General features: G+C 42.7%; 2 protein-coding genes across 14 annotated transcripts in view; one reads left to right on the top strand and one right to left on the bottom strand.

Annotated features, from left to right (window-relative positions):
• VMP1 (vacuole membrane protein 1) overlaps nt 1-15,419 on the bottom strand; it is an 88,725-nt gene extending 73,306 nt beyond the window's left edge. The window contains exons 1-6 of one of the 11 annotated variants that reach the window (XM_078849197.1): nt 15,314-15,408; nt 14,788-14,935; nt 11,851-11,959; nt 10,053-10,122; nt 9,048-9,184; nt 2,601-2,702 (exon numbers count right to left, since the gene is read on the bottom strand). In XM_078849197.1, coding sequence (XP_078705323.1) covers nt 2,601-2,676 — 76 coding nt within the window. In that variant the 5' untranslated portion in view covers nt 2,677-2,702; nt 9,048-9,184; nt 10,053-10,122; ... (1 more) ...; nt 14,788-14,935; nt 15,314-15,408. Of the gene's footprint in view, nt 1-2,600; nt 2,703-9,047; nt 9,185-10,052; nt 10,123-11,510; nt 11,685-11,850; nt 11,960-12,150; nt 12,377-14,787; nt 14,936-15,313 lie in introns of those variants that run through there. The other 10 variants (XM_073315207.2, XM_078849198.1, XM_073315205.2 and 7 more) reach the window with 10 other exon arrangements.
• On the top strand, nt 14,941-18,552 carry PTRH2 (peptidyl-tRNA hydrolase 2). Of its 3 annotated transcripts, XM_073315227.2 has the most exons (4): nt 14,941-15,139; nt 15,581-15,743; nt 16,353-16,481; nt 17,873-18,552. In XM_073315227.2, exon 4 carries the CDS (start codon nt 17,894-17,896, stop codon nt 18,410-18,412), a length of 519 nt encoding a protein of 172 aa, XP_073171328.1. In that variant the 5' UTR covers nt 14,941-15,139; nt 15,581-15,743; nt 16,353-16,481; nt 17,873-17,893; the 3' UTR covers nt 18,413-18,552. The 3 variants fall into 3 exon arrangements, with proteins under 3 accessions (XP_073171328.1, XP_073171329.1, XP_073171327.1); XM_073315228.2 differs by lacking the exon at nt 14,941-15,139 and having other exon boundaries at nt 15,441-15,697; XM_073315226.2 differs by lacking the exon at nt 14,941-15,139 and having other exon boundaries at nt 15,441-15,743.
• The last annotated feature ends 2,192 nt before the right edge of the window (nt 18,553-20,744 follow it).

Below are 20,744 nucleotides of genomic sequence, written 5' to 3'. Positions count from 1 at the left end.
TGGAAGAGTTAATATATCAACAAGCTGACAGTTCACATTCCACCCCAACCAAAAGTTCCATGATATTTTTAACTTCTCTGGGAAATTAACACTTGTGCTCACAGCAGTGTCTCCTCCTCCCCTTGTAGAGAGTTCCTCCAGGGGCTCTATGCCTGTGAAGTGACCTACAGCAAAGGAAGGCTCACGGTTCCCCCACTCAGCTGACCAATTGCTCCAGAGACTGATGGCCATGAAAGTATTTAAACAAGAAATGGGCTGACCTGGGCTGCAAGGAACTTAGGATTTGTAAGTCTTTATGCAAGAGGCTACACTACGTGCCTCCATAAACGGCTACATTCAGCCAATATCCACTCCCCATTGCAGGAGCCAAATTTTATCTTGAACTTTTTAATTTGGTGCCCTTCCATAACTATTTCCAATCAAATTGGATTGAATTGCATGTGCTCTTTACACAGTTTTGTCTGCTGGCCACTGTGTAACTGGAGAAGAACATCATTCACTGTGCACAGAACCTCAGACCATGCTTGAATGGTTACTTATAAAGGTCCATCCACTGTATCACCCAGACAAAGTGAATCCACCAAAAAATAGGGATCCCATCTAGAGAGCACACTTTTTTGTTTGACCTGCTGTCTTTAACCAACTTAGACATTATAAATGTGAAGAGACGTTTCATTCCAGTAATTCAGTTATAAGACTAAACACTGCACATGGTTTAAAAATCCCTGGTGTTACACATTAAAAGTTAGAGAACAAGAATGGAAGGATTTTTATGGGCAGTATTTAGTGCAGTTTTTGAGAGTACCATAAACACTAATAAAAACTAACTACTTTGGATCAGGATGACTTGTCCAGGACCATGTAAATCAAGGATTTTGCCAAGCTTTTCAGAAGAATTGGAATTTTGTTCACTCAGAAGAGCATGTGTGCACTGATGTAAACAGACAGATTACGAAGCAAACCAAGATATAGATTGGTTACCCTCATATTCCAACTAACAGTGATTTTTCTATTGTTTTGTGCATCTAATAAAGTCAAATATTTATATAGTGCTTTACAAGTTCAGAGCATTTTACACACATTAACTAGTAAACCTCACACCCCTGTGAGGTAGATATAGAGGCCAGTGCATGGCCATACGGTATAATCAGGACTAGAATTTAAGGTCACTTGACTTCCAGGCCTGTGTTTTAGACACTGGTCCATGTTGCCTTATAAGATAACCTCTGATACAGTTTATTTCACACATGAATTGCATATTGGATCAGACATTGGTTCTCTCTAGTCCCGTATCTTGTCTCTGACAGTAGCCAGCACCAGATGATTCAGAAGGATGTGCAAGAAACCCCATAATAGACATATGTAGAATCACTTGCCTTCCAGGGGAGTCTCTTTCCAACCCCTACTAGTTAAAGACTGATTTAAGCTGCTGAAGCATGAGGTTGTGTGTCCCTTCTATAACTTTAATATAAAAAGCTTGTATATTCTTGTTATCCATACAGATATCCACCCCCTCTTTGAATAGTGCTATATTTTTGGTTTCAGAATCTGTTCCGTTCTCTGGCATTTCACAGAACATCTTTAACAAAGACACTTCACAGTTATTAAAAGTGCTACACGATGGACTATGAACAGATACCAATACCAGAAATGAGGGGTTGAAAAAGACCACAAACTTAGCAAAACAGTGTGAGGAGGATGAGAACAATTGAAGAGCAATAAATGAGTGGTTTGAAGAAATCTGGAAAAAAACAAAACAAAACCAAACCTATTGGTATAAACATAGAGGGAGATTATTCCACCAAAGAAAAACAGAAAGAAGGGAAGCAAAGCAAACAGAGATGGTGCTGGCACCCACTGGTTTCAGAATGGTGAAGTCCAGAGTGTATATATATATATGGCAACCAATGACTAGAGACGAAGTAGGTAAGGAAAGAGAAAGATCCAGAATGCTAAACTGCATAGGGGCATGCATTGGCACAGACAAACCATATGAAGCTGACAGGAAACAAGGTAAGATTATGATCATTGTTATGAAATCCAGCATAAAGCAGCCAACTGGTTATCTTTTCATAAATAAGATCCCATGCGCTAAGCATTAGTTCTATCTTAGTCCAAAGAAATGGCCCACTGACAGAAACACACCGGCAAAGAATAACCAAGAGAAGCTAATTGTTTTGTCAGTAATTCTTCTTTAGCAAATGGCAAACTATAGTTTACAGAAGGGCTAATTCAGAAATTAAAATTTGGGTTTCTCCCAAAGCAGGGTAGATTTTTCATTGTCTGAGTACAATCTCTGGTGTCAAAGGGCTGAGTTGCTTGGAATGCTTTCTAAACCTAAATACCTGCCAAAAGATTTTTTTTTTCTTCAATGGAGCACCTGATGCTGCAGCTCTTAAGCATACACTCATTCAAGTCAATAGGATTTGTGCATGGTAAGGATACAGAATTGGTTTAGGCAGTATATTTCTATGTCAGTCTCCCCCTCAGTTCTACTTGGGCTAAGTTTCCCAACCCACATATCTCCTCAGAGTCTGTTGAGGGTAATTGAAGGTACCAGATTGACTAGACTAGAGGAGGAACAGCCATTTTCAACCTACCTGTAAAGTTCCCATTGTGCTGTTCTTTGATCATTCCTATGCGTCTCTGGTCACAATCTGTTCCATTCTCTGCCATTTCATAGATCAGTCACTTATGAGGATCTAATAGCAACCAAAAAAAAAAAAGCGTAAGTATAATGATTACCCATAACAGATAAAATTCCATTTATTACTTATTCTGAGGATGAAAAGGAGAGATCCTGCATCAGTATGCCAAATGTCCAAGCCACCCACATAGCATGCTTACCTTTCTTGCAATACAATATTATATAAATGTTGGAAGTGAATGAACTGCCAATATGGCAAAGGCAATCTTAAACCACGTATCTCACACACACAGAAACCTAAACTGCAGAACTGAAGTCTGATGTGATCCCTGCATTATTTACAATGTTCCCCAAAGTACAACTTTGCTCAACTTTTAACTATCACTTCTACTAGGCAACCCATTTTTACTGGTTCCATGAGTTGCCACTGAAGACAAGTTTCAGTTAATTTAAGCACTAGGTACCTTTAATGTGACACATGTGAGTTCAAAACTGAAGTGTGGTGAACACAGAAAGAACACACACCACTACAGCCCCTGGACAAATAATGGTATGCTACCAGCTGGCTTTGCAGTTGACCAAATTACAAAGCCAAGTTGTAAATCGAAAAACCCTACCTAAATTAATTCTGAAATACTTACTGAAACCATATTTCCATATTCTCGATGTTCTTCACACTAGAAACTAGATCAGACTGCATGATGGCACATGCCCACCAGCTAACCATGCATGCAACAATCCACCAAAACAGTTCACATCCTTAATAAAAATAACCTAGTTCAAGAACTAGGATATAGATTTGTCCCTTGTTTGCTAAAGCACAATCTAAAATTAAAAAAAAAAAAAAAAAAAAAAACAGTAAAAACATGCTCTAAATCTGCCTCCTTCTAAAGTGATCTGAAAATTATACATTTCCCCCATTATTTGCTCTTTTCTTCTGTCTACATCTTTTCATCCTTACAGAATTTTAACAACCGACTACGTTCTTTCTTATTCATGAGTATAAGTGCTGCAACATGTGGGAGGACAGCCTGAAATAGAATGTTGCAACAGATATTTTCTACTGACCAGCTGACAGTTCTTATGCAATAAAACAAACAAACTCCCTCCACAATCCAGCGAGGTTCCCTACTTTAAAATTTAACTCTTGCATCTTAAAATAGCCTCTCGAAAATTGTTTGGAAGAAATACTCTAGGAAGCTAAAACATCATCTTTGTGTTAAGTTTCTCTTGGTTTACAAAATAAGATTTACAGTTTTTGATAGTCTCCTTTTCCTTCTGACATGAGAAGCCTATTAAAATGATAGTTATATAAACTCCACATTGGTAGGAAATGAAAATAGTTTTCAAGACAAATATGAAAAAAGAACCAAGTGGACACTCAGCTGTGCAGGAATGAGAGGCTCTCCCTTCAGTTTAAGGGGAAGCAGAAACTTTAAATCTAGTCAATTTAAAAAATAAGTTGAAATATGTTTCAGATACGAGGACTTGCCCCAAATGTCCCTTCCTGACTTTTATTGGGTTACATATCTCTGTTTACTATTTTAACAAATGTTTTTCACAACACTGTTGCTGTGTAAGAAATCCCACATAAACAGAAGAAACTGACTATGGCAAATGCACCAAGTTATTCTTTTTTTCCTTTTTATCAATACTATAGTTTAATCTCTTTCAGTTGTAGGAGTCTCATGTGTTACTTGTAACACTAGCTGGCAAAACATTTTCAGGTGGAAGTGTGATTTTAAGTTGTTATCCCTTTAACTAAATACCCTATTTCTCTGCCCAAAGATGTAAGCTTTATGAACAAAATCAGCCAAATGTCAGTAATCACTCATGCAGTCTTTCCGCCAAGCAATATTTCCCCATAAATAACAAATGAGCAAGAGCAACATAGTGTTTAAACTAGTTATTTTGCAAATAGAAACTGTTTAGTCAAATGCTAAAGGGTTCCAAAAGGACTAAACCAATAGCAGACAAAGCAATGTGACCTTGCAAAAACTTCCTTTTGTAGAATGATAGATACCTGAGAGGCTGCAAAAACCTGCCATGCCTTAAGGATCACACAGTGCTGAAATGGGACAACAGCAGCTTTACAACATAGCTATACTGTCACATGAGAATCCTTAGTTCAAGGATGTTCTCAGAACTGCTACCAGGGCAGAGACTCTCCCGATTTGTCACCCACACCAGTTTTACACTAGCATAACCCCATTGTCTGCAGTGGAATTGCACCAGTACAAATCAGAACGTAGCATGGGTGTGGCTATGTGACACAGGGACAAATGTTTGATCATCTCTTGATTTCAGCAGGGCAGCAATTCCACGAAGTGGCAGACTGTATCACTTCTAGTGACCACATTTATTAACTGGCTATGCAAGAGAGGTTTACTAGGCTTGGGGCTGCAAAGGGAAATAGTGAAATTGGAAGACCATAGTTGCATTTACTGATGATTATACAGGTACCATTTTCTTAGGGAAGTGGTTTTTGAGAGCCAAGTTGAAAGACTGCTCATCTCTGAAGTCAGCAAAATTCAACAGGCATTATGCATGACAAATGTAGCCAACATGCATTTCAAAACTGCATAAATAAGATCTATTTATTCTTTATTTTAGTTTAATTCTTTCTTTTGCACAGTTTTAGCCTCCAAGCTAGGAGAGGTTTAAGCAGTGGGGAAAGATTGTGTCTGTACACTCTGCTTAATTATGTTTCAATAAAATGGAGCTAGTGCAATATAATTCAAAGTGCTCTGATGGTTTGATGCTACAATCTAGTTTCCATGCAATTCTCCAATGCTTAATGAGCTGAATTCCACTGCTGTCCATTAAACACTTTAAAGGCAGGAAAAATCTACAGCTCCCAGGAGCATAGAGGCTCTGTACTATACAAATCCAGCTAACAGAGAGCAAATCTTACCTTGTCTGCTTGGAAAGGGCTTAGCTTTGTGTAATGTTACATCAAATACACAAATTAGTGTTTACAGTAAAGCATGTATATAATCTCCTAGCAAACTTCTGTAAGTTACATAATCATTAAGAAGGTCCCAAGTACATTTACTCTATGGCAAAACTGTAAGGGCCTATGCAGCAAGTTTAAGCACTTGGGTTCAGAAGTAGGGCATTTAGTGCTTTTCACACTGCAGGTCTGAGTGCGGTGCAGTTGACAAACTTTGCCCAGGTTTTTGTTTAATTCAAAAGTTATTTTTGTTTTACTTAATTCAAACACACTCAAATATACTAACATCTCGCTGTGATTAAAAAGTGGAAGGATGCACATGCAGAAAGTAAAGCAAGTTTAGCTTTTAGACATTTTAATCTGTTTGAGGCCTAACAGACACACTGATCCTGTTAAGGAAATTGATTACTGTATTACCTATATGATTGGGGCCAGAGAGGGACAGTAGCTCCTGATTTACTGGTGTCCACATAAGACCCTTCATATGCTGCCGAGCATCCTCTATGATCCTTTGCCAAGTATTTAATGAATAATGCCGAGATGCCTCACTCAGATCAAAGAGAAAAAGATACCTGAGGACAGTCTGCTCAAATCTATCTATAAAAGGGTGCAGGTGCGTGCGCGATGAGCAAGTTAAGCCCCAGCACTGAATCAGACCCTCACCTCTTATGAGCACTGAAAAGGAAATGCATTCCGTATCTAGACAGAAAGCAGCCTAATATAATGCAGTGACCGTCGAACAGCGGAATAAATCATTCAAAATAGGGGGTTAAAGAAGGCAACTTTCCCTTCATTTTGCATCTGAGCTATTTACACTGTTTGTGTGTTAGAGCGATCCCAGGATTCACTCACAAAAGGTTCTTGGCGAACTGCCCACCAGCCCCACAATACTCTATTCAGCTGTAGTGTGATTCATAACATTTTTCATCACAAAGACAATTACTGGTAGTCAAAGTGTTACTTTGTCAACAACAACAAAAGGCTCACAAAAACTGTGGCTGTTACTATGGAGTAAAATTACAAACAATTCGTAACAACAAACTATTGTAGTGTCAAAATAAAACCAAATTAAAACTCCTGATTTAGAATTCCAGTCAACTGTACTTAAAGCATAGTTAGCCTGGTGTATAAAATCTTTCCTTTCAGTATTGTGAGGGGCCTGCTGGAATGCCCTACTCTGCAGCTTACCCAAAGCTAATCTCCAAAAACACCAGCCTGGAGACGTTCCATTCACTCAGGAACTCACTAAGGTATCTTCATCTTCCAACTCACAGTGACTGAAAGTCATGCAGGAGACGTACTTTGCACTCCAGTCTGGAGGAGCGAACAGTGCACTCCAGTCTGCAAGAGGTAAACAAGTGCTTCTTGAGAATCCCTTATTTCCCCTTAATCACTGCACCTAAGATTTTTGGAGGAGACCTTCCCCGTTATGTTTAAACATCAGGGAAACAAGTAAACAGTTTTAACAACTTCATGGTTTTCAAAGACAATACAGGGTAAGTCCAAGGCCAAGACCTCATTAGGACAAATAACCCAAAATTAGCACATGAATCCTTATCCCAGTGCTGGGCAGCATACAGGTCTTTAAAAGGGCTACTCTTAGGCCTGGTCTACACCTAAAACTTAGGTCATCCTAGCTACCTCACTCAGGGTTAGTTAAGTCGACCTAACCCCTGTAAAGAATTCTTTGTTGACTTAGCTGCTGCCTCTCGAGGAGATGAATTTACTACAGCAATGGAAAAACCCCTTCTGTCACTGTAGGATGTATGTACTGCGGGCGTTACCATTTAAATTTAAACTGCAAGTAACTACAGACCAATGTGAGAAAAGCTACATGATGTAAAACTACAATTTTAGACACGTTTTTACAAGACACAAAAAGCCCCCTGCTCTTCCACTTCTAATAGAAACAACAACCCTACAGAAGTGACAAAACATGAATAAGGCTAAGATTTAGTCACGGGTATTTTTGGTAAAAGTCATGGACAGGTCACGGGCAATACATAAAAATTCACCACCCATGACCTGTCCATGACTTTTACCAAAAATACCAGCGATTAAATCTCTATTTCTGGTGCCCCGCTGCTCTAGGGGGCTCTGCGCAAGTGCTGGGGGTTCACTGCCCTCCAGCTGCTGCTCCCGGGGATCACTTTCCGGACAGCCTCCAGCCGCCCTGGGACTGCTGCTGCTCGGGCAGTCCCCAGGGCACCCCCAGGACTGCTGTTCAGGCACTCCCCAGAGCCAGCCACACCAGATACCGTTTCCGCGGTCCCTGGGACCAGCTGCCTGGGGCCTCCCAAGCAGCGGCTGGTGCAGCTGGTCCCGGGGACTGCTAGAGCAGCTGGCCCTGGGGTTGCTCCAGCAGCAGCCAGTGTGGCTAGCTGTGGGGCACCTGAGCAGACTGCCCAGCTGCTCTGGCAGCCCTGAAGTCAGCCGCACAAGCCACTGCGGAAGTCACGGAGGTCACAGAATCTGTGAGTTCTGCAATCTCTGTGAAAGAATCGCAGCCTTAAACATGAACCACGTGATTTATCACAAGTGAACTAGACTGTAGTCACTAGAAGTCTACAGATATTTAACACGGTTTTGGAACAAATGTCCAACCCTAATGGAAAATGCTATTAGCATCAACATGACAAGGCCCCTTGAAAGAAACATCTTCACTAAAAGGTAGCCATCCGGGTCTGACTCACCTTCATAACACTGCCTAACATAACTCGCTGCAGTTCTCAAGCATGACAGGCCACTAAAACCCTGCTCACAGAACACAAAATAGTAGGAAGGCACTGAACAAATGACCAGTTGTGAGTTTCTCTGTCCACTGAGAGCTAACATTTCCCTTTTTACAGCACCAAATGACCAATTAAACATGAAAGTCCTTTCTTTCCACAGTAAATACAACAGGGCCCAGGATGCAGAGACATGCAGAGAACAGAGACAGTGATCTAAAACAAAGGTTTCTTTTTACTTTAAGTTTAATTACCTCCCTCTACCACTCCCACACTCATTACTCATCCAAAGGCAACAATGTTGGCTTGGTCTACACTACCAACTCAAGTCCGTATAACTATGTTGCTCTGGGGTGGAGAAAATCCACACCCCGGAGCAACATCGTTTTACCGACCTAATTCCTGGTATATACAGCGCTGTGTCGACAGGAGGGCTTCTCCCATACACACAGCTACCACCTCTCGGGGAGATGGAGTGCCTACACTGACAAGAGAACTCTCCTATCAGTGCAGGTAGTGTCTTCACTGAGCAGGGCAGATGCACTGCTGCCCCGTTGTGGGTGTGGACAAGCCCTTAATGAAGGCTAGATTGACAATGCCTTGTTCTTATCCAAATAAAAACACTTTCCTCCACTAGATAGTCATGGATTATCTGTTCACGAATGAATTTCTGCCAGTAAAGAACAAAAACCAGCCTGCAAATGAAACATTAATATACCTTTTAGCTTCCTGTTCAGTATTTCAGATCTTTTTCTCCTCTTCTGTGTATTAAGCCAATGGGACAGTCTACTCTCTTGTCAGCTCTGTAGACATTCAAGACCAAAGTAAGTGCTCTTCTCCCAGATCTTCTGCCCCCTATAGAGGAAGATATTGCCTGCTCATCACATGATATAAAACTGACAATTCATAATTTGACAGTTAATAACTCCCCCAAAAGCCCATAGAAAATATAAAAAGTAACAGCTTGAGATGTTTTAATCCTTTGAAAACTCAAGGGGAGCATTCAATTAAAAAATTAGGACACATCTTAAAGGCATTCAAAATCTCCATAGATCTATCTATAATGGGTTACTTTGATATGAGTGCATATATTCCAGTACTAAAACGCTCTTCTAGCTAAAACTGTTTAATCCCCAAAGGAAAGGACAAGTAATTTAAAGACCACAGGCTTCCATTTAATGGGTCATGCCTCTGTTCACCAGACCTACTTTCCAATTTTTAGTCAAATATAGCTTGAGAAAAGTCATCTGAAAAAACCCCCGACGGCTAACTTTTTCATCTTTTCAACAAGACTTTGGGATGCCTTTTAAAAAGAATTAATCCATAGTGCTCGTAGCCCTCCAATTTTAGTGAGGCCACTTCAGTTATTAAAAGCTCGGATCCTACAATCAGATCCACATGAACTGAACATTTGTGCCTGTGAGGAGCCTCACTGACTTCAACAAGGGCTCTGCATAGTTTAAAATGGTCTATCAGGAACAATCTGAGTACCTGAGTGATGCATATTTGCATTAGTCCTTTTTATCTATACTGTATAAATATTAATAGCCAAAACGCAAGCCACTGAGGCTGTACAAGTTATCTTCAGTGGTGCTTATTTGTGCAAACTCTGCCTGTCCTCCTCTAAAATACCCAGAAGTCATTTTAAAAAGTTATTTCCTTTAAAAACAATTTAAAAAGTAATCTATTTAGAATAATTATAGGGAATGTTAGTATTCTGTACCATTTTCCAAACTGAGGACGGACATCACTTCAGAACCAGTATCCCCACAGTTCTGTAATTTCACATTTTCCTAGTGAATTTTAGAATGGAAAAAATGTAAATAAGGAGGCTTAATTTAATTCTTCCATTAGAAAAGCAAGAACTTGGCTTTACTCCATGTTAAGGAGCAGACAGGAACTCAACACACTCAGAAAATAATCCCGTTTTATTCACCTTTTTTAGTAGAGATTTTAAAAGTTGCATTTTTATAGCCAGGCTTACTTCCTCCTCACAAAAGAATGAATTCTTACTCCCTTTCAAAGTGTTTCAGGTTGAGTTTTTGCCATTCATGTTTTTTCCACACAGCAGTGAATTGGCTGTCCTAGCAGTCTAGAGCTGCCACGACAGGGATCACAGGTCAGAGTCCTCACTCTGTAAGCTGACAGGAGACAACATGCCTAACCTAGGGGTGGATCATGAAGCAGGGTGCCAGTTCCCTGAATTGCTTTTTAATGAACTCCTCTGGGCTGACACAGACAGTGCTCTGAATGGCATGGATAGGTTGCAGGCGAAACCACTTCTAACTCTCCAAAGAGAGAGGATGATGCATGCCCCTAGGAAGGGAGATGTGAGGGGCTCCTCAAAGACCTCAGAATAAGTATTGCAGCCAAGTTACTGTAAAAGTCCAGTACCCTGTACTTTAACAATGTGACCAGAACATGCTTCTTTAAGCCTGTTACATATCAAATCATCACTGGAAAAACTGTTACCCCCTGGCTGATTTTGAACCAGAACACATTAAGATAACAAGCTCTTCCTCTACCACATTAAGCTGGTGTCTGGAAAGCACTGAGAGATACTACTGTACCTTATAAACAGAGACTAAGTGGCAAGTATTACACACAACACCCAATCAATGCTCTGTGGCTCGGGAGGACAGACGGGACTAAGGGTCACAATTTTGCCCATCCATACAGAGCAACTGGGGCAAGGTTTGAACAGTCCCTTCGGCAGAATTAATGGTTTGAAAAGCCTGATATGAGGAGAAATAATGGATTCTGAGCAAGACGTGACAGACTAGAGAGAAATCTTCAAAAAAGAACATAACCACGTTTTTAAGTGGTTAGACAGGTACATAGCTTTACCTAAGCCCAATGTTAAGAAGCACAAAGCAGTTCATGCAGGGCCACCTGCAAACGTTAGTGCTTTTAATACAGCTCTAACACAGTACTCAACAATGCATTAGAAAAGTTTAGAGTACAGCAGCCAAGCAGACTATCACCAGCTTCCACAGACTTATAATACAAACAGAGGCAGGAAATGACATGGTCACAAGGTAGAAATACGTTTAGTGCCAAAAGGTAATGTCAGTGGGAATTAACGGTGGGTGAGCAAAGAGACAGCAAGGCTACAGTTAGAATGAATGGGCAACACTGTAGTCCTGGCACAATAGCAGCCTGTAGCTTCACAACCTCTTACCCCCAACCACTGGCTGGTGGAGCAGACGGGTTTTATAGTTGATTTGACTCTACCCTGTTTTCTAATCAGAGGATGACACTTGGTCCCAGGAAGCAGATGCCCAAGCCTGCCTGGTCATTAAAATTAGGAAGTGCCTCTTCTGTATGTGGAACCACATACCCTGGTTATTCAAATCTGAAAGGGAGAAAAGAGAGGTTCCTAGTGGACTTAATGGGAAACACTGACTGCAGTACTCTACAGCTGCCACTGGGGACTTTGGCTCCCCATTCACCTGCTCTGCATGATTCCCACACCCCAAACTACATCTTTCAAAACATGAGACACTGCAACTAGGACATACTTGACTGGACAGCAGCACCCCAGCAACGCCAGTTGTGTCACACAGGTGAATTCTGGACCTCCTAGAAGGGGAACAGGTTCCTTTGAAGAGGGTTCTTCAGCAGGGAATGCTAAGAAATTAATTTAATTAGGAAAAAAAATTATAGTTATACTAGAACTGCTGCTACTGAAGAATGAGTCAGCCAACTTGAAGGGCATGCCTTTCACATCCCTGAAACACCCGAAGTCTAGCCAGCTAACACTGGGATCTGGCTGAGCAGAAGTATTTATCCTCAGGTTACAGAAAAAAATAGAATTTTACCTCCCAGGTAACAAGTTGTCTCCTGTCACATCCATATACCAAAAGGTATGGTCACTCATACCACACTCACTGGGAGGCTGACAACCTGGGGACAAGAACTGAGAAGCCAATTCAAGATCTCAGTTCCCTGAATGACAGAAGAGAAATGGCAGCCATTTTCCAGGTCAACAGGGGCAGTAACACCAAGGTTGGCTTCTTCCAGTCCAGCACTGCTATTACCACAGGTCTGAAATAAAGCCAAATGGCAGGTTTGGTCAGAACTGAAGTAGATAATGGGTTAACCCAGAAAGCAAAATAAATATCTTGCTGCCCCTAGTAAACAGATGTAAGTCTCTAAAACACGCCAGTATATATATTGTACAAGCACTTTCCACAATGTGCTATTTTTCCTATACACATTAAGCCATGTAAACTGAGACATAAATATTCAATAATTAGATGTTACTCTTTTTCAGCAGTATTAAGTGTTTGGGAGATCTGATTAAAAACTGTGATTAAGATGGACTAAAATAAAGGAAGTAGAAAAAAAGTTTCTCAGTACAGGATTTAAACATGGACGTGCCAGAAGTTAAGAGGTCAGCACTTTCTTTCCATCTGCTCTCCTTTCCCACTGCCATTCCCCATTTAAGAACTAGAGACTGACTCTCCTGCTCTTAACCCTGCTCATAGACAATGCACAGAACTGCCAACTTCAACTACTAAAAGGAGGATACAAAGCTCAGTCCAAATTAAGAGATGGTGCTGAGAGAAGATGACATTTCCTATTGCACAACATGTTTTTCCAAACTTTGTATCCTACAAAAGTTAGCTGAAGTAATCACATAACCAACAGTTACAATGATTATCATGGAATAAAAAAAAAATATTCCCAAACCGCAAAAGCAATATGATGTTGAGACGGAGAGGGTTGCCATTAATGTGAATTTTTCCAGTGGGGCAAATTCATGCATCAGAAAGATCTGACATTTACTTTGTGAGCATTCTGACAGGATGAAAGTTTGCAACCCCTAACAGGACTTATTAACTTTTCACAGTCTTGCAGAATGTGGAATCACACCATCAAGACTGTAATAATTTTAGATGATCAAAAGCCCAAAGGAGAAAGTAAAGGCAAAGAGCAAATGCCTAGATGGGCTTAATACAATTTAAGCAACATTATTTTGTTCGTCTGCACTACATTCCCTCCAAGGTGCTCAGAGCACATTACTAAAGTTAATTAAACCAGCAAACCCAATTGATAGGCAAGTGTTATTTTCCTAGATTATAGATTAGCCTACTGAGGCACAGAAGAGAACTAGATTCTGAAAAAGATCTGCATGTACAATATATATGTCAGTGATATTTCCAGTTCTCCCACTGTGACATCTCTTACTGAAGCTCAGTTTCCCCTCTCTGTAAATCAAGGATAGTACAAATCGGATAACTGGCAGTTTGTGCTCAGAATTACTCCGTTTCATGTGCAAACAGTAGTCGCTGCCAAAGTAATCATACAGATAACTTTTTGTCAAGATCAGGCAACTTGTCTAAAGTCACACAAACTGTCAGCGGCAGAGCTGGAAGATAATGCAGGAGTCCTAATGCCCAGTACCTGCCATATTCACGAAATGACACTGGCTCTGGTGAGAGAGAATAAGAGCTAAGATTCTGGGTCCACAACACAAGCCCAACACTGATCACTAGCCAAAGGGAATAGACTATTACCTGGGTATACTAGATAGGGTGGCATTTACTGCTGAAGATGGCGTTATGGGTAATCCTGCTGCTGGAGGGTGAGGAACGCAAATCCCCAGTGATGGGGTAATTAGGGAATAGAGAATTTTAACAGCGAGAAAGAGAAATTACTTATTGTGTCATCAGTCATTCCCCTTGGGGCCAGTACAAGGATTCCTTTTCCTACAATTTCCAGAGTTCTGTTCAATCTGGTTTGAAATGTCACAAGCAATGGGACTCGTGTGTCTGTTGGGGGACTGTTCTGCAGCAACACAGCTCACTAGCACGGAGTTTTCACCATAATTCAGCCTATTTTTTTCTCCCATTGCTTCTAGTCATATGCCCAATGTGGCAAGCTTTAAATATTCATGAGCTACATCCCTAACCTTAGTCATCTCTTAGTCAAGCTATGAACAATTAGCTCTTAATTTTTTCCTTATGAGTCAATCCCTACAGCCTCAATCATTTTTGTTCCTCTTCTTAGAGCTCCCTGAAATCTTCCACTCTCTCTGGTAATGTAACCAACCATTAACACAGCAGCCATCACCCAAGAGCCACATGGAGCCTCCCTGCTGACGGCACTATGATAATACGCCCGTGCAGCCTAGTACTATGATGTCCTGTTTTGACTGCCATATGTCACTCCAAACAGATGTCTAGTTTGCAGGTCACTCTCCCCCTTAGTCTCTCTTCAGGTTTCTGCCTCCCATTGAATGTGCACGCTGCAATTACTTTCCTTCCCCTCAACTCCAAGAGGAAGCCTATTTTGCTGTTATTTCTTGCCTATGTATCCAGATCCTCTTTAACACTTTTCTATCCTCTCAACGTAGTATTAGCTACAAATTTCATTAGTGGACCCTTCGCTCCTGCCAAGTTATCAATGAAGACGTTAGTGAAGGATAGACCTAATACAGCACACACACACACCCGGACACCTGCCCTGGCTCCACAGACTGCCGCTGAGCATCACTCTCTGTTCACGGGCTAGGAGCCAGTTTCCAGTCCTCACCATCGCCTCCTGCCGGGCTGACAGGACTTGGCTTGCAGATAAAGTGTCACAGGATCACATGGGGTTCTGCTGGGAAAACAGCACATGGGCTCGCCTGGCAGGGTTACCTGCCCCCCCGCTTCCCGCCCATGAGGCTCCCTCCCGGAGATGCTCAGTGATGGGGGAGGAAGGAGAGGAGCCGAGGAAGGCTCCCTGCCCCAGGGTGACCCCCGTAGGAAGAAGGGCTGGCCCTGAGGAGAGGGGGCGCATCCTCCTGCCTCAGGGAACGGGGTAGGGTTTGAGGGGTCCCCGCTGCAGGCTCAGAGCCGGGGGACGCCGCGGCAGGGAGGCCCACAGCTGAAGGGGGGCTGAGGCAGGACACGCGGGGGGAGGGGGGGTCTCTGCTCCAGGGGCCCCACAGCGCAGCGGATGGGGGACCCGGATCGACCCGAGAGCCGCACTCACCCTGCTCCAGCTGCGGCTTCTCCACCCGGCGTCTCCGGCTCCTGCTGCCGCTGGGCGCGAGCCAACCCAGAACTGGGGGGTGGGAGGGGCGGGCAAATCTCGCCCACTCCACCTACCGGAAGTGACCGCGGATTCCATTACTTCCTGCGCGCCTCCCGGAAGTTGCCGTGTACGTCACTTCCGCTCAGGCCAGAAAATTCGTGTTCGATTTTTTTTTCCTTGTCTTTTTCCTTGTCTTTCCCGTTGGCTGTCGGTGACGTTTCTAAGATGTGCCACGTCCCGGACTAAATAATTTGCGATTGATACGTGAGGGTGTGACGTCATAGGCGAGCGACGATTGCTGAGGGAAAGTGGCCGGAAGCGGCTTAGGCTCGCGCGTGGTGGGTAGGTAGCAGCGACCTCGTTGGTACGAACGGGAGGCGAGTCTCAGGTGAGGTGACTCGGCTTCCTGTTCCCGCTCCAGCTAAGGCCCGTTTCTGGGGGGCGACCCTGGGATCTCCCCAGCCGGGGGGCATGAGACACTGACAGGCTGTGCCCGGGGGGGCCGTGTAGGCTGGGGACCCTGGTACGTGGGGGGGCTACGGGACATTGGCCTGAGTGGGCTGGGGACCCTGGTACGCAGGGGCCTGGGAGACGCTGAGAGATGGGAGTAGGGTTGCCAACTTCTATTGCTTCAAACAAAACTGAGAACCCTAGCCACGCCCCTTTCCTGGGGCCCCGACCCCCGCTTACTGCATTTCCCTTGCCTCGCTCTTCCCCACCCTCACTCATTTTCACTGGGCTGGGGCTGGGGCAGGGGCTTGGAGTGCGGGAGGGGGTGAGAGCCCCAAATGGGGCTGTAGGTTCTGGGGTGGGGCTAGAAATGAGGGTATCAAGGTGCAGGAAGGGGGTTCCTGGCTGGGGTAGGGAGTTGGGGTGCAGGTGGGGGTGAGGGTTCTGGTGGGAATGCAGGCTCTGGGGGGATGAGGGATTTTGGGTGCAAGAGGGCGTTCCAGACAGGTTCAGCAGGCTTCGCAGCATGCTCTGCTCTCGCCCACAGGTACTGACCACCCCAGCTCACATTTGCCACGGAGCTGGTGGTCGAGCAGCGCGTGGACCCCTGTGGACCCCTGCCTTGGAGCCAGACCTGCTGGCCGCTTCTGGGGTGCAGCGCGGTGCCCCAGGACAGGTAGGGACTAGCTAGCTGTTCTTCCTCTAATCACTAGATCTGGTTATATAGTATGGTGTGGACTGTGGAGAAACTATACATGTAAAGCACGTAACGCACTGGGACTTAGATAGAGAGAAACTTTCCTTATATTGAAGGGGAACAAAAAATCTCAAATTGTAACACTGGATCATAAAGTGCTGAGAGCGATTCCGCTTATATTGCATGCTCCATGGAGCAAGAAACATGACCTCATTATAAAATTTTCTGTACTACAGTTAGCACTTGTTGTTCCTACTTCCCAGATCTTTATAGCAGCTTTTCCCCACTGGCTACTAAAGCAAATAATGCTTTCTGGCCACAAAGCCTCAGATACCATTGATTTGGGTGGTTTTTTTTACATTTGCTCAAGTAGAGCAAGATTCTGGCTGCAGAATTTCTTTCTAACAATGCATTTCCTGGGGAGTACTGCTCCACCATCATTGTTGCCACAAAGCAAATTCTGAAAAAAAAGCAAAACATAGTTCATGTCTTTCATCCACTGAACTGAGACACTAGAATTTGCTGTATATGAACCATGTAGCATCATACTACTGTGAAAAAAGAAGAGGAGTACTTGTGGCACCTTAGAGACTAACAAATTTATTTGAGCATAAGCTTTCGTGAGCTACAGCTCACTTCATCGGATGCACGCAGTAGAAAAATACTACTCTGAGGCTTCCCTACGCTCCCAAGAGCTGGCCCACAATGACCTAACTTTCAGAGGTGCTGAGCATGGCAGCTCTTGTTAATTTAAATTATGGTTGTGGGTGCTGGGCATCTCCAGAGATCAGAAAAAAGGCATAAGATGGTTTCATGTTTATCTCACTAGCACCAGCTCCAATCTGTTCTGTAAATATTTACTGAATATATTCAAGTAAACTTTTTTTTTAACTCCGAGCTCTATAAATGCCAGATGGAATCCAGAAGTTGATCCGAGTTCCTTCTGGCTTGTGCCTCATCAGCAATGAAGCTTTGGCAATCAGAACTCAACACTTTTGTTGATGTGTAAGAATACTCTGATGCACTAGAGAAGGCAGATTGGGAACTTTTGTTCTCCCTGTCTCATAGTACATGAAAATGAAACAGTTTCTCCATTTTATGAATGTCCCTTTGTTTCTCAATGATAAAGAATTGATCATGATTCCAGAAAGCCAAAAAACCCCTTAAGATATTATAAAATGTTAACGTGAGTTACACATTCTCACCTAGATGAGTACTCTCTAATAGGAAGCAATAGGGACTGGGATTCAGGTGATCTGCGTTGTGATAACTACACTGTCCCATGCTGTATGGTGGTGCTCCAATGAAAGGCATAATATAAAATGAAAGGATATGTTTTATTAAGATAATCTTAACATCTCTCGTTTTAGTCAATCTTCCAATCTGCTACTATGGATTCTCTCTCTAAACCGAGTGTCCTCAGCATAATTGCAGGAGTCGCATGTGGAGTGTGCCTGGGCTGGGGCATTCGTGGGCGATTCTTTAGACCATCCAAAGCCAAAATGCCTGTGTTTGTAAATGAGCTGGGGAATGAAGCCAGTATCATGGGAGAGTCTGGAGAATACAAGATGGTGCTGATAGTCCGTAATGACTTAAAGATGGGAAAGGGTAAAGTAGCAGCACAGTGTTCTCATGCTGCAGTTTCTGCCTACAAGCAAGTTCAACGAAGAAATCCTGAGCTGCTTAAACAGTGGGAGTATTGTGGACAACCAAAAGTGGTTCTCAAAGCCCCTAATGAAGAGTCGCTAGTTCAACTCCTTGTTGATGCTCAACAGCTGGGACTGACTGTGAGTATAATCCAAGATGCAGGTCGTACTCAGATAGCACCAGGCTCCCGGACTGTACTAGGTATTGGACCAGGACCAGCTGATATAGTGGATAAAGTTTCTGGCCATCTCAAACTCTTCTAAGATGGAGAACAAGCCTGAGTTTTATTGGAGCAATTGTATACTTCAGCACCAAAGTAGTAATGGGGATAAAATCCAAGCTATGTTTTCATTTCCATGGTTCTGCTTTAGTATAAATAAAAAGCATGTCTATCTTCATTAGACCTTTCCTTGCCTAGTGTGGTCACTTTTTAAAAAAATATTTAGCTGCTGGGATAAGCACAATGAATTGCAAAGGAAGAGCAACCCTAAAATTCTCCTTTGGAGGGAGAGGAACACAAGTCCTGAACCAGACAGATGGCAGCTAAAGGCCTGAGACTTAAAATGGTGCTTTTGAGGAGACTGCAGAAGTGCAGTAAACCCTGGAACTGTAACGTATGTAAAACTGTTAGCTTACTTTTGCAACCTAAAATACCACCTATGTACAGCAACCATTTCAGCCATCTCTGGTATGAAATACAGCAACTGTTTAAATAGCTTCAACAACTTTAAGACAGGAAGGGAAGAATCCAGTATCCAACAGAATTTGCAGGGGAAATGGTAGGTGGATAAGATGTCACTACCCATGCTGAAAAAGCAAGCCTAACCCCACTCTTCTTTGGAAGTGGGCCAAGCAGTGTTGGGTGGTGGTAACGCATTAGGAGCTTGACTTTAAGCTCAGTAAAACAGAATGAACAAAGGTTCTGAGACCAACTCAGCAGAGTTTGTTTCCTATGCTACTACGGTATTTAAACAGTGAGGTTCTCTTCCCAGTTCCACATACAAGGCAGCTGAAAAAAGGAGAGGTTCTAATTTCCTTGTAGACTAGCATGTTAGTACAGGTAGGATGTCAAATTTTTTTTTTCAATCCAATATCTGTGTTGTGTTTTAGCTTGCCCTGTGTCACCAGGGCTAACTGCAAATTAAATGTTTTGGAAAAAATATCTGGAAAGTTTGCAAGTAGGGAAAAAAAATAGCTCCCTTAATAGTTTGAGGCATGCACTTGGGGAGATGAAATAACAGCAGAGCTCTGAAACCATAACTGTTACCACATTAGCAACTCTACATGAAACATTTATGCAATAAATCAACTGATGCAACATCATGTAATCAAATGAGACTGAAGCTCAACTCCAACTGCAGTGTTCTATCCTTGCCTTTGAGAAACAGTAGTGAAAAGCAACAGGTGGCCCTTGATGTAGGGTGCAAGCTATGTTATTGCACTACCCCCTGCTGGTTGGTTTGTGTAACAGTACTGTGATTGAAAAGAAATTGGAACAATGCCAACTAGGATAAGCCTTTCTCCACCATTCCTTGTATCATGTATCAGTGCTAACCAGTAATTAACATGAAAATAATTGGGTGGGGGGTGGATGTATCTTGTACCCCATTTTCCTCTTTAAGGATTATTTTTTGACTGGTTTCATTCCTTTGGGTTTGTTTTTACTAGGAAAAGTGGTCATGTGTAGGCTGGATTTAGCTAACTAAAATCAATCCATTTGACTTTTTCCTGGTGTAGGTTAAGGGTAACACCTTTAGCTCAATTTTAGCTGGTCAAGTTGTAGCATAGGGTAGAACACAGATGCAAAATGGAGCAAAAGGTGTTCTGCTGAACCTTTTCTCTAGTGTAGATTGAATTTTGGGTGAGTTGTCCATGCTGCTAGTACTTGAGCAGCAGCCTGTGTTATCATTGATCATAGTTTTGATGACAAGGCTGTAGTCAATGGGAAAACTGCCCTTTAGTGGTTAAATTAATTCTTGAAAGTGAGGTCTTGAGGGAGAGCTAAGGTAATTGCTCATTGTTTAAAAGCCTCTTGGGGGAAGCACAGAAGTGCTTTCTAAAAGTAATCTAAACAAAAGAGTATGAGGGGGAAATGAGACACAGTGGGTGAGTTTAGGCCAATCACTTCATCTTTCTAAATTAGTGGCAGAGATGAGAATAGGTGCTGTCTTCTGAGTACCCATCATCATATCCCCTGCAGTATGTCACAAAGGGGCTCTTAGAAGGTTGCTGTGGATGGGGAAATGCATGGCTTAAATTCAACCTAGCCACCACAAAAGGTAATTTGTGTAGGTTTAAGGAAAACATTAAGTGACTTGCAGGTGGACTTTAGGGTCCTGATATTCAGAAGATAAGGCTACTATTTGCTAAGTACAAAACTTAAGGAGGCATTGAACACAAGGCTATATTGCAAAAGTAGATAAACTTGTGGTTAAGACACTGATGTAAGCCTCAGAGTTATTTACTTATAGGGATGGTGAGAATTATTTGAGGTGCTCAACTATTACAACAGGGGTCATAAGTAGCTAGAATAGCTGGGAGGAGTTAACCAGTCAGAGCAGTATGGCATACTGAATAGACCACTGGACCTCAGAG

The sequence above is a fragment of the Lepidochelys kempii genome, chromosome 17 (genome assembly GCF_965140285.1).
Source record: "Lepidochelys kempii isolate rLepKem1 chromosome 17, rLepKem1.hap1, whole genome shotgun sequence".
Classification (NCBI taxonomy): Eukaryota; Metazoa; Chordata; order Testudines; family Cheloniidae; genus Lepidochelys; species Lepidochelys kempii.
Note: the sequence above shows the minus strand (reverse complement) of the source record. Positions and strands in the feature narration are given on the sequence as shown.

Coding starts and splice junctions, on each gene's coding strand:
- PTRH2 (XM_073315227.2), top strand. CDS start 17,894: ATGGATTCTCTCTCTAAACCGAGTGTCCTCAGCATAATTGCAGGAGTC.